The 13,258-nt window shown below is 34.5% G+C and overlaps 1 protein-coding gene across 1 annotated transcript in view; it reads right to left on the bottom strand.

Moving 5' to 3' along the window:
- Positions 1 to 13,258, bottom strand: part of LOC150099051 (neuron navigator 2-like) — a 636,174-nt gene that overhangs the window by 853 nt on the left and 622,063 nt on the right. Inside the window, exon 34 of the mRNA XM_090405801.1 lies at positions 2,152 to 2,352. Within this exon, the coding sequence (XP_090261927.1) occupies positions 2,152 to 2,352 (201 nt within the window). The remainder of the gene's footprint in view (positions 1 to 2,151; positions 2,353 to 13,258) is intronic.

The raw sequence follows: 13,258 nt of genomic DNA, 5'->3' as shown, positions 1-13,258 counted from the left end.
AAATGAACGAGACAAAATTTTGTATTTTTATTACACCTTTATGTATGTAACCATGCAGTGCCACTGAAATGTTAAATTTCACATCAGAGCAAATATAAAATTGTGTGGTAAACTTCCAAAAAAATCAGCTCATGCCTTTTATTCCCATATAGAGAGTAGGTGAGGCTGTTTTAGCCCAATCTAACTTTTGGAGACTGAGTGGGCAGTTCAATCTCCACTGGCAGCCAATCAGAGATAGCTGGCCCAAGGCTATCACTAAGTTAATCGCCATGCAAAGAAGAGATGGCTAACAAGTGCCACCATCTCATGGTCCTTAACACAATATTTTTAGTGTCTGAAAATAGTGTGGGTTCAATGATCGATTTTCTTGTTTACGGGACGAAAAGCCCGAGTTTCCGGAAGGGAAAAACCCGCTTGCCTGTGTCAGAGATCGACTAACTCAGGAACCAGTCAAAAAAAAAAAAAAAAAGCTTAGAAAATGTTCCTCTAGTCAGCGACTAGACTTGAACCTAAATCTTCATTTGTGCAGTCAAGCGCCGTGGGGTGCAAACACTACTTCCACTGAGCTACACAGGCTGACTGGTAAACTTTCGGAAATTGTTAAAAGAAATGTTGATAATATGAGGATGTCATTATAGCACATTCAACTATTTTAAAGTAATCATTATAAAGATAAAGAAAACTTGGATACTTTCTTTATCCTTCTTTAGGCTAACATCTTAAAAACAAAATGAATTCAAGGAACAACGCGTTTTGTTTCACGGTATGAAACATGTATGAACAGTAGTTTTTCAACCTGTAATACAAAGTACCATGGATGGATGCAATCTGTTCTTATTCTTCTTTTGTTTCAAAAATTTATTCTATTAGTTTAAAGTTGAAATGTGAAGGTGTGCTGAATTGCAAGTGTTAAGTGGGGGGAATTACTAATGCCAATTCTGATAAATAGTAACAGAATTTGGGAATTTGTGTGAAAGGGATGGTGGGGAACTGGTGAGTGATGGATTGGTAAACCAAAATACTTTCTCTCTCTTTTTTGTAATGATGTGAGAACCTAAACTAGTTAGAGGATATTGCTACCAACAATAACATAGTGTGACTTTTCTTATTTCTTGTGTTTTATCCATGTGAATTTGTGTGCATCTTTACATTGGAAGATAATATTAACAATGCCCAGTCCCTGTCATGAACAAAAAATCAAGTCGGTACTTATCAGCTTTGCCTTTTCTTCAAATTTTCCAGAACATACAGTATTTACATGATTAGTATTCATTTCCTAAAGAAATAGCTTTTCCTTTTATTGATAGCTGCCTTTTGTAAGGACTAGAAAAATTCACACTTTTCTCCCTTAGTACTTTCTATGGATCAATAAACACAAATAAGTCATTGTCTAATTCCTCATTTTGAGGTATGTCTGAGTCACTACTTTATGGGCTGGTTGCCATTTCAGAAGTTTATCTTTGTGTTTAGTGTTGAACGTTATTAGCTATCCTTCATTGCTACTGCTCAAGTGTAACATCTTACAGTTAATATTTAGCAGAATCTCACCTGTTTTAGTCTTCTTATGTCGGTGACACCAATTATGTCAGGGCTATTTTCTAATTCTATTAAGCATGGCCATTTTCTAATTCTTCTGTAAGTTCAATTTCTATTCTCTTGATATGTCTTATGTAGTGGTGTCTTATATAATTTGTCAAATTATCATCTCAGCCTAAGATAAAGATTCTGAACATTATATTGAACTCATTCTATCACCATTTAGCCATTATGACATTTGCTGTTACTAAATACAAAAACTTCCATCATTTTTGTTTGTATATTTTTGTATTTTCTCTGTTTTATTCTGAATAGAAAGTTATATCTCTACCATCCACTAACTGGCCAAAGCATTTTCAACTGACACATCTTTGATGTGACATGCAAGATACACAAAAACATTAACCTAAATTAAACTATGTTTATTTATACTTTTTTTTTATTATACTTATACTTTATATTTATACTTTATAATTTATTTATACTTTTTTTGTTTATAAGTTCACCAATGTTGCGTAAGCAACGCTTATATAACTTAAATATTCATTTAAACAATATACTGAAAGATATAGTGCATTTTGTGAACAAAGTCTGCAAATAATGCAAGTTGCATACCAGTGGATCTGCTTCCACATCACTTTGAGCTTGATGGGCATTTTTAGTTCCAAGACCTGGTCCTGGATGACCTTCATATCCTACATCTTCTGGTCTAAGATGTAATAATAAAGGCCAATCTCCCGTAGAAGGAGCTGGCCACGGATATGACTGATGAACCCATTCAGCTGGATCTTCCCAAGGTGCTCTTCTACCATACAACTAAATAAAAGAAAAAAAAAAATTAAAAGATGACAGATCTATAATATTAATATAAGATTAGGAATATAAAAAAAAAACCTTCTAAATAACGTTTTTTTTCTCTTATCAAAATTACAACACTTCCAAAGCAGTAACCACCGAACTATGGCTGAAACTTGGAAATTTTAGCATCTGCTTGCCAGCAGAAGCGAAATTCAAAATACTCCTTTTGCTGGTTAAGGAAGTTTTTTCATCTTGTAAAGTATATTATACTTGACATCACTGTCATCATCAATTTCCTGATATGTATCTTCAAAGGGTGTTCAAGCAACTATGACAGAATTACATGATTAAGATTACATTATTAATACTCTCCTATCAACAATTTTATTCCAAATTAGTCTATTACTTGTCAGCACTCCCATGTCATATCTAACACTTTTCTTCTAAAACACTTCTGACTGAATCAATCCACCTAGACCTTGGTCTTCATCTGGGTCTCATTCCTGCCAACTTGGCACATCAATTACTTGTTTTGCTAACCTTTCCTCACCCATTCTATTTAAATGGCCATACCAACTATGATTAGTTCTGATCACATATTCTTGAATGCTAACAATGTCAAGTTCCTTCCTAATATGTTCATTTTTAATATGATTCTGCCAATGATGCCATCTGTTCAGGCCCCTAATTTTTTTAAGAACTCTCATATCTGTGATCTCTAATCTTTGATTAAGTGCTTTATTTCTAACCAACTCTTATACCCATAACTTAAAACTAGTTTAAGCATTGTTCTTGTATATTGCTAGTTTGCATGTTTTAGCTAATTTCTCTCTTATTCCATATGAATCAATTTAGTTAGAAAATCCTGGAAACTTGCATTGGATGTATCTAGGAGTACAACATCATCTGCATAAAGAAAAGCGCTAAGTTTCATATCTCCAAATCTATCAAGTTTAATGCCACCTGAAGGATTACACAAATAAAGTTGTGAAGCCCACATCCACAGACTGAACCTCAACAAGAGAAACTGGAATTGGCTAATCTTCTTGAATGGCAAGCAATATCAAGTAGAGTGATGTCGGCAAATATCAGAATGGGGAATTGGAGAATGAGATTTATTTGTGCATATTCCCACAGAAGGTCCTGTTAAGGTAGAAGTGGAGGAATTTTTTGAAGCTTTAGAGAAAGCAACTGACACAATGAAAAAGGAAAAGTTGGTCCTTGTTGAGGATCAAAATAGCAGAGTAGGAAATGATTGTCAGGCATACCAAAATATTTTGGGAAAATTTGGAGAAAAGAGCAAAGTTAATAATAATGGCAAATACCTGTTGGATTCCTGCTCAGGACATGGACTGGTTTTACAGAAAACCCTGATTTAATGGACTAACAGGGGCTAAGGGATGTCCGTTAAATCGAAAGTCCATTAAATTGTGAATTTTTTAAAATAAAAATATATGTAACATTATACCGCAATTCTATCAATATTAGCACTCTAATCACAAAAAAGATTGTTTTACACACACTTTTAGATAAGTTAATGTGAAGTTAATGTTTTATGTTGAGGTACTTAGTTTGTGCTAATCCCGCTTTGAAAAAAAATTTTAACAAGTTTTTTTTGAACTTTTGAATTCTGCTGTTTTTTTTTTATAATTAACTCCCAGATATTACAAAAATGTGTGTAATAAAACTGCCACAAAAGTCACACCACAAGACAAAAGAAACAATCACAGTGCGACTGGTGTGATCACATCCTAATCATTCGGTGAACATGATTTATGAACGGTGACTCATTTCGGTCGGCTAAATTACTACAGTATTTTTCCAACATATGATAGCCTATTCGCCAAAATTTGTTATACATTCCAGGAAATTAATAACAAAAAATAACCTGCTGTTAATTTAATTATAAACAAATCTTGGTTAAAAACATTTTAAAATTAACAGGGTGTTAATTTTCACATGCGACATAGGGACCGGAAATTTTGTCCATTAAATCGCACAATGTTCCAACATAAAAATGTGCCCAAATTTACATGGAGAGAAGAGGCAAGGAATAAGAAAAGTCTCATTGACCATGTTATTGTTGATAGTGATGTTTTCCCACTGGTGCAGGACACCAGAGTGTACATAGGATTTGAAATTGGAATTGATCACCGTTTAGTCTTGAGCAGGATAAAATTGAATCTCATACTGAAAACAAAACCATGTAAGAAAACTTTAAAGTGAATAAAAGTTGAGCAGCTCTCAGATGTAAACTGTAGACTAAAATACACAAACATTATTCAAGAAAAAATGAAAGAGTTTGAAAACAGGAACCAAACCTTGGAGATTCAATGGGAAGCCTTGAAGAAAACAATGATTGATTCAGCCAGAGAGGCATGTGGTGAGATTGTCTGCAATGATAGAAAAATCAGAACTAAATGGTGTACACAGGAAGTTAAAGAGGCAGTGAAGAAAAAGAACAAAGTATATCAAAAGTTCTTGGCAAATAAGTCAGTTTGTGTTCTTAGAGAATACAGAGACAAATGTAAGAAAGCTAAACACAGTGCAAAACTATCTAAACAAGTCATAGGAAGATTTTGGTAAGAACGCAGAAAATAAATAGAATGGAAAAAAGCAATTGTGATTCCCACCTTTAAAAAATGACCCTAAAAACTATAGAGGTATCAGTATACTAATTTCCTGTACCAAAATATATGGCAGAATCATAAATAGCAAACTAATGAAATATTCCGAAAACTTTATTTTAGAAGTACAGAACGGATTTAGAAAAGGACGATCATGAATAGACCCGACCTTTTGCCTAAAATTAATAATAGAGAAAAGAAGTGAATACAATTTAGAAACACATATTGCATTTATTGACAAAGTTAAAAGAAACATATTATTAAACATATTAAAAGAAAAACAAATACCAAATAACATCATAAAAGCTATCACAAGTATATATGAAAATAATCAAATAAGATTAAATCACGAGCTATCATATACGAGAGATAAACCAAGGGGTCCGACAGGGATGTCCCCTCTCAGCAACTCTTTTTAATATCTCCTTTAATGAAATAATAATAAAATGGAATAAAAATTTACATCAAGAAATTAACCTTTCTCCTACAGTGAACTTAAACACCCCTTTTTGCCGACGACCATATAATAATTACAAATTCTGAAAATAACTCTTTGTGGGGTCAAATGACCCCGCAAATGAAGATAGATACACTACTATTTGCAGATGATCAAATAGCATTAGCTACATCAGAAGATGACTTACAAAGATCATTAAAATCATTAAATGATATCTCAAAGCAATATAATATGACAATATCCAAAGAAAAAACAAAAATAATGGCATTCAAAGGAGAAAACCCAATAAGAAGTAAAATAGTGATAGATAATAAAATACTAGAACAAGTAAACACTTTCAGATACTTGGGATGTGATCTATCATACGAAGAAGAAAAAGACAGACACTAAAATATCAAACTTTGTCAAAGTAAATGGCATAATAAATAGTATATTTAAGCCATCCCTGGTACAAAAACACACTAGAATCAGACTATATAATGTCTTGTCAAAACCAACTCTACTATACGGAAGCGAAACATGGACCATGAAAAGGAAAGATGAAAAACGAATTCAAACAGCAGAAATGAAGTTCCTCAGAAAAACAGCTGGATATACCAGCTGTTTTTCTGAGGAACTTCATTTCTGAGGAACTTCACAGGAACCAAGTGGGACCACAAAACAAATGAAGAAATCTTACAATCCCTAAAAATCAAACCAATTAATTACTACATAAGACAGTATAAACAAAAATGGCTAGAACATTTAAATCGAATGGACAACAGCAGACTACCAAAAATAGTATACAGATACAAAATAAGTGGGAAAAGAAGAATCGGAAGACCAAGAAAGAGATGGCATGAGACCGGAACAGGCCACATGGCCTATATTCCATGATAGGCAGAAGAAGAAGAAGAGAAAATAACTTACAGAAAGCTATTTTAGATCTAAATGAGATAGCCAAAGATTACGGTATGATAATATCAACAGAAAATAAAAAACTATGGCCTTTAAAGGACAGGATCCAGCAAGAACTAAAATAGTAATAGATAACAAGTTCTTAGAACAGGTGACTTAGGATGTATGATCATGGACTGGTTATTACTAACACCATGTTCCAACATAAAAGTGTGCACAAATTCACATGGAGAAAAGAGGCAAGAAATAAGAAAAGTCTCATTGTTTTCTCCCTTGTGCAGGACACCAGAGTGTACAGAGGATTTGAAATTAGAAGTGATCACTATTTAGTCTTCAGCAGGATAAAACTGAATTTCATATTGAAAAGAATAACATGTAAGAAAGTCTTAAAGCGAATAAAAGTTGATCAGCTCTCAGATATGAACTGTAGACTAAAATACACAAAGATTACTGAAGAAAAAAATGAAAGATAGTTTGAGAACAGGAACCAAACTTTAGAGATTCAGTGGCAAGCCTTGAAGAAAACCTTGATAGATTCAGCCAGAGAGGCATGTGGTGAGGTTGTCTACAAGGATAGAAAAATCAGAACTCCATGAACAGGAAGTTAAAGAGGCAGTGAAGGAAAAGAAGAACACATACCAAAATTTCCTTGCAAATAAGTCAGCTTGTGCTCTTAGAGAACACAGAGACAAATGTAAGAAAGCTAAACACTGTGTAAAACTAGCTAAACAAAAGTCATGGGAGGACTTTGGCAAGAACATAGAAAATAATTATCAAGAAGGTGGCAAAATATTTTGGAGGTTATTGAAGAAGCTTAGAAATGGAGGAAAGAGTACTGTAAAAGGAGTAAGAGATGATAAAGGTGACATGAAAATGGGAGAAAAAGATATACTTGAAGTATGGAGTAATTACTTCGAGAAATTGCTAAATGAAACAAGCAGTGATAGCACAGTGGTAAAAAACACTCAACAGGCATACAGTCAGGAATACATAGCCATACTTGAAATAGAAAAAGCCCTCAAAGGCTTAAAATGTGGAAAGGCAGCAGGAGTAGATGATATTCGACCAGAAATGCTGAAGTATGGTGGTATAAAAGTCTTGCAGTGGCTGCACTGCATAGTTCAGAAGGCCTGGACAGAGGGACGAATTCCCGATGATTGGAATAGAGCTCTCATAGTACCCATATATAAAAAGGTAAATAAAACTGAATGTGAGAATTACAGAGGTATTTCCCTACTTAGTGGTCCTGATAAGATATATGCAATTATATCTTACCACGATACTTGAGAAACGGTTGAGAAGAATTATAGAAAAAAAGTTTGGTGAAGAACAAGCTGGATTCCAGTCAAATTCAGGTTGTCAGGATCAGATCTTCACTTTACAACAAATAGTGGAGAAATCATGGGAATATAACAAAGATCTCTATTTGAGTTTTGTAGATCTGGAAAAGGCATATGATAAGGTGCCAAGAGAGAAGCTATTCAATATGCTACATTTTCAACAACAAGCTGTTGAAAAAGCTCAGAAATGGAGGAAAGAGTGCTAAAAAGGAATTAGAGATGATAAAGGTGACATGAAAACTGGCGAAAAAGATATGCTTGATGTATGTAGTAATTATGTCGAAAAATTGCTAAATGAAACAAACAGTGATGACAGCACAGTAGTGGAATGTGGAAAGGCAGCTGGGATAGATGATATTCGACCAGAAATGCTCAAGTCTGGAGTTATAAAAGTCTTAGATCTGCACTGCATAGTTAAGAAGGCCTGGACAGAGGGACGAATTCCTGATGATTGGTGTAGAGCCCTCATAGTACCCATATATAAAAAGGGAAATAAAACTGAATGTGAGAATTACAGGGGCATTTCATTATTGAGTGTTTCTGGTAAGATTTATTGAAAATAAATCTTTGTTGAAATTTATTGAAAATGAATCCAGCTTGGTGAACGAGCTGGATTCAGGTCAAATAGAGGCAGTCAATATCAAATTTTCACATTACGACAAATAGTTGAGAAACTGTGGGAATATAATAAAGATCTGTATTTAACTTTTGTAGATCTGGAAAAGGCATATGACAGGATGCCAAGAGGGAAGATGTTCAAAGTGCTACAGTTGTATGGTGTAAATGGGGCATTATATCAAGCAATACTTCGTTTTCGTGTGAGTTGTAAGTCAACAGTTAGAACTGAAGGAAGTACAGGAAGATGGTTTAATGTTAAATCTGTGTGTAACAAGGATGTACATTATCTCCTGTGTTATTCATATGGATCACATTATGAAGGAAAGTGGTATTAAACCTGTTATCAAAATTGTTGATGTTAACCTCATCGCTTTACTCTATGCAGATGATATTATACTTCTAAATAAATCTGCAACAAGTCTGCAAGATTCCCTGACTAAATTGAAGAACTCTTGTAATAGATCTGGTATGAAGGTCAGCAATAGCAAGACAAAGACAATGAAAATAGGTAGATGCATTGAAAATATCAACTGCATTGTGAATTGAGAACGTATAGAACAAGTGAAACATTTCAGCTACTTAGGCACGATTTTTAGTGAAGATTGTAAATTAAACATGGAAATAGACAACAGAATCAACAAAGCTGGTATGGTAGGAAGTTAATCGAATAAATTTATATGGAATAAGAGAGAAATTAGTCAAAACACTAAATTAGGTGTATACAAGAGTGTTCAAACCAATTTTAACTCATGGATCTAAGAGCTGGGTTAGAAATAAAACACTTAACCAAAGACTAGAGACCACAGATATGAGAGTTCTGAGAAAGATTAGAGGGGTGAACAGGTGGCACCAGTGGTAATGACATATTAAAAAGAGAATGTTAGGAAAGAACTTAATATTGTTAGCTAGTATAGTCACTTAAACAGAATGGGAGAGGAAAGATTAACAAAACAAGTGTTGTTTGCCAGGTTGGCAGAAAAAAGACCCAGGGGAAGACCAAGATATAGGTGGATTGATACAGTAAAATGTACCTTAGATGTATCTATGATAGATAAATAAGATCTGATAATGTTGAAGTTTGATAGGTAACAGATTGCTTTGGAGGAAAATTGCAGATAGGAAATTAGTAATGATGCAAGTTTTTGATTCAGTACTATCATATCCTGTACATCCCTTGAGGGTACATATCAGGAATTTGATGATGAAGACGAGGATCAAGAGATAAAAAAAGAAGGACATGGTTTGATGATATAAGATCCTGAACAGGATCATGTGACTATGCTGAAACAAAAAGACCTGCCAACATGGTGCTGCATCCTCCCATTGAGGAAGCTACATGAAAAAAAAAAAAGATCATGATAATTATTGTGTTGATAGTTCGTGTCTCCAGAGATGAGTCTACAGACTCTATGGCAGTGCCCGTACAATAATAGTAATATTAAACTTCAGTTATCTTACTCAGAACTAAATTATAACTGTGAAATAGCTCCTAATCAGAATTAAGACTTTAAAGCTTTGAAAAAGAAACAAACAACGTGATAGTCAAGGCAGATAAAGGAAATACAACAGTGGTGATGAATATGGACAAATACATAACAAAAATTAACAACTTACTAGAAGATTCCAATAACTATTTAGCTATGGACTGGAATCCCACATAATAAAACCAATGACTTAATTATAAACGTTACTCAATTGGCCAAAAGAAATCTCTAACATTGAAATATCCTCTAGTCCAAAGAATTTATGGAGCATCAAAAACCCATACACTAGATGCTTCATTATGTCCTATTGTAGATGGAAGACTAAATTATAAATGAGAAATAGCTCCAAATCAGAATTAAGACTCTCAAAGCTTTGAAAAAGAAACAACGTGATAGTCAAGGCAGATAAAGGAAATACAACAGTGGGGGTGTATGGGATGTCAAGGAGAGATAGTACCTCACCACTTGGACGGTTGCACATAATTGTGGTTCAGATGGATTGGTTCTCACTGGACACCCAACTCTCACTTATGGCTCCAAGAAGCTACTGTAAGCTAGTAGCGGCCACACCCCGGTAAACTGTGTCGACCCACAGGCTAAACTAAGTGAGGGTAGCCAGATATGGCAATCTCAAGCAGCGACTGTATTCAGTGAATCGGCTGCAAACAGTGTCTGTACTCCATGTTAGAAGCAGCTGAATTCAGGTGAAGGAGTGGTGGTTGACACTTGACAAAACTTAACCATTGAAACCGAATGAACTCTAACCAACCTAAAGATACATGCCGGCTCGACCATCGCCTTGTCAAACAAGGGTCGCGTCCACTATTAGGGAACCAAGATAGTGAAGGCGAAAAATATGCTTCTTCCTGGTGAAGAGTTCTTACATGGAATGTAAGAACTCTTCACCAGGAAGGAGCATTGGAAATACTACAGCATGAATTAGACAACTACGGATGGGAAGTGATTGGGCTCTGCAAAACCAGATGGACAGGAAAAGGAGAATTTCACCATGGACAGTACAAAATCTTAACTTCAGGCAGGGAGGACAACAAACACCAAGAAGTAGCAGCACTTATATTAAAACCAAAGGCTCAAAACTCTCTATTGTTTTACGATCCTATCTCACCTAGGATAATTAAAGCAAGATTTAAAACATCAATCGGATCACTGACTATTATTCAAGTATGCTCACCAACTTCGACATCATCAGAAGAAGATATTGAGGAGTTCTATATAGATTTACAAAAGCAGTACAGCAGACATCAAGTCAAGATCTCCTAATTGTAATGGGGGACTTAAACGCAAAGACTGGGATACCTGGCAAAGAGTAATTGGAAAGCTCGGGTATGGAGAAAGCAATGAACCTGGCGAAAGACTGCTCGACTTCTGCTCAAATAATAGACTAACAATAACCAACACTCTTTAAACATCCAAAACCCCAAAGAAAATGGACATGGATATCACCAGACAGACAAACCAAGAATATGATAGACTATATTATTGTAAATCAAAGATGGAAATCAAGTATCCTAAATTGCAGATCCTTTTCTGCAGATTGTGGATCAGACCATAAGAAGCCTGAATGTAAAAAAACTACAAGACAACAATATTCTAAGAAAATATCAACTAGAACTAGATAAAAACCTGAAGGAACTACCAAAACAGAATATAAACATCGAACAACAATGGTGCAAATTAAGGGAAATAATATTGAAATCGGCAGAAAATACAATATGTTACACAGAAAGAGAAAGTAAAAAGGAGTGGATCTCGAATGAAGTAAAAAGGTTAAGCGATCAAAGAAAAAGCATGAAACTAAAACAGAACTATAACGGAAATGAATATAATAGTTTAACCAGAGAAATTAGAAAAGTAGTCAAAAGAGACAAGAATAACTAGTTAGAAGAAAAATGCAAAATGGCAGAGAAGCTATCAAAAGAAAATAACCTCATGGATTATATAAACAAATAGACCAAATTACTAAGACACGGACAACAAAAATTATAATGATCGAAAACAAAGAGGGACAACTAATTGAAAGTAAAACAAAAAGAATAGCCAGATGGGAAGAATACTTCAGAGATTATATAATAAAAACAGCTCCCAGGATATTACTATTCCAGTCACTGAAATGGAAGAGGAAACAAATATCTTTACCAAAGAAATAATAGCACACAGCATAGAAAAACTCAAAACTAGGAAAGCACCTGGCATTGATCAAATACACACAGAATTCTTAAAAGCAGGAAAGGAACAACTTTTGGAACCATTAAAAACATTATTTGAAAGGATCTATAAAAACGAAGCAGTGCCTACTGATTGGACCAAATCAGTTATAACCCCTATATACAAAAAAGGAGATACAACAGAATGCAATAATTACAGAGGCATTAGCCTCCTCAGTATTCCAAGTAAGGTTTTTACGAAAGTACTCCAAAAACAAATTAAGCCACATATAGAACTAGCACTAGGATAAGAACAAGCAGGTTTCACACCAGGACGAAGCACAAGTGATCAACTATTCACCTTAAGATGGCTAATAGAAAAGACACTAGAGTACAACCAAAGTTGCTACATAAATTTCATAGACTTTCATCAGGCATTTGATTCAATCCGTAGAAGAGAACTATGGAAGAATTTGGAATTCCCAACAAAACAATAAGAATAATAAAGAATCTATACGAGAAATCTGAAAGTGAAGTACGAATGGAGGACATCTTAACCAACTGGTTCCACGCAGAGAGTGGAGTAAGACAGAGATGCAATCTATCACCAGACCTGTTCAATCTTACACTGGAAGAAACAATCAATAAGGCCTTAAACAATGAAGACTCCAGAATCAAAATATGGGAAAAATGTAACAAATTTAAAATTTGCACACGACATTGCACTAATTGCAAGCACAGAAGAAAATCTACAGCGAATTTCTGATAAAATAAAGGAGGAGTGTATAAAATCTGGATTAAACATAAATATAAACAAAACAAAAATTATGCAAATAGGAAAAAGAAGCACCAATCTGAAAATTGAAATTGATAGTAAGAATCTAGAGGAGGTAGAAAACTTTACCCTACCTTGGAGGAGTTATTGAGTACAACGGTGAAATTACAAAAGATATAAACAGACAAATCAGTCAAGCATCCCAAACTTTTGGATGACTTAATAAAATATGGAAGTCAAGAGACATCAAACAAGTAACGAAAGTAAGAATCTATGAAACGACTGTCCTCCCAATACTCCTCTATGGAAGTAAATGCTGGAATCTCAAAAAGGCTGAAGATAAAATATTATTAGTTACTGAAATGGGTTGGCTAAGAAGATTACTTGGAGTATCTCTGCTGGATCGACTAAGAAACAAAGACATAAGGAAGCGACAAAAACAAGAAATAATAATAATAGACAAAATCCAAGAAAGAAGACTGCGATGGTTTGGCCATGTGACCAGAATGGGAACAGAAAGACTACCATCTAAAGCCCTGAATACAACGATGGAAGGTAAAA

This window comes from Typopeltis vanoorti, chromosome 15 (genome assembly GCF_054136105.1).
Source record: "Typopeltis vanoorti isolate ZY-2024b chromosome 15, IOZ_Tvanoo_1.0, whole genome shotgun sequence".
NCBI classification, from domain to species: Eukaryota; Metazoa; Arthropoda; class Arachnida; order Uropygi; family Thelyphonidae; genus Typopeltis; species Typopeltis vanoorti.
Note: the sequence above shows the minus strand (reverse complement) of the source record. Positions and strands in the feature narration are given on the sequence as shown.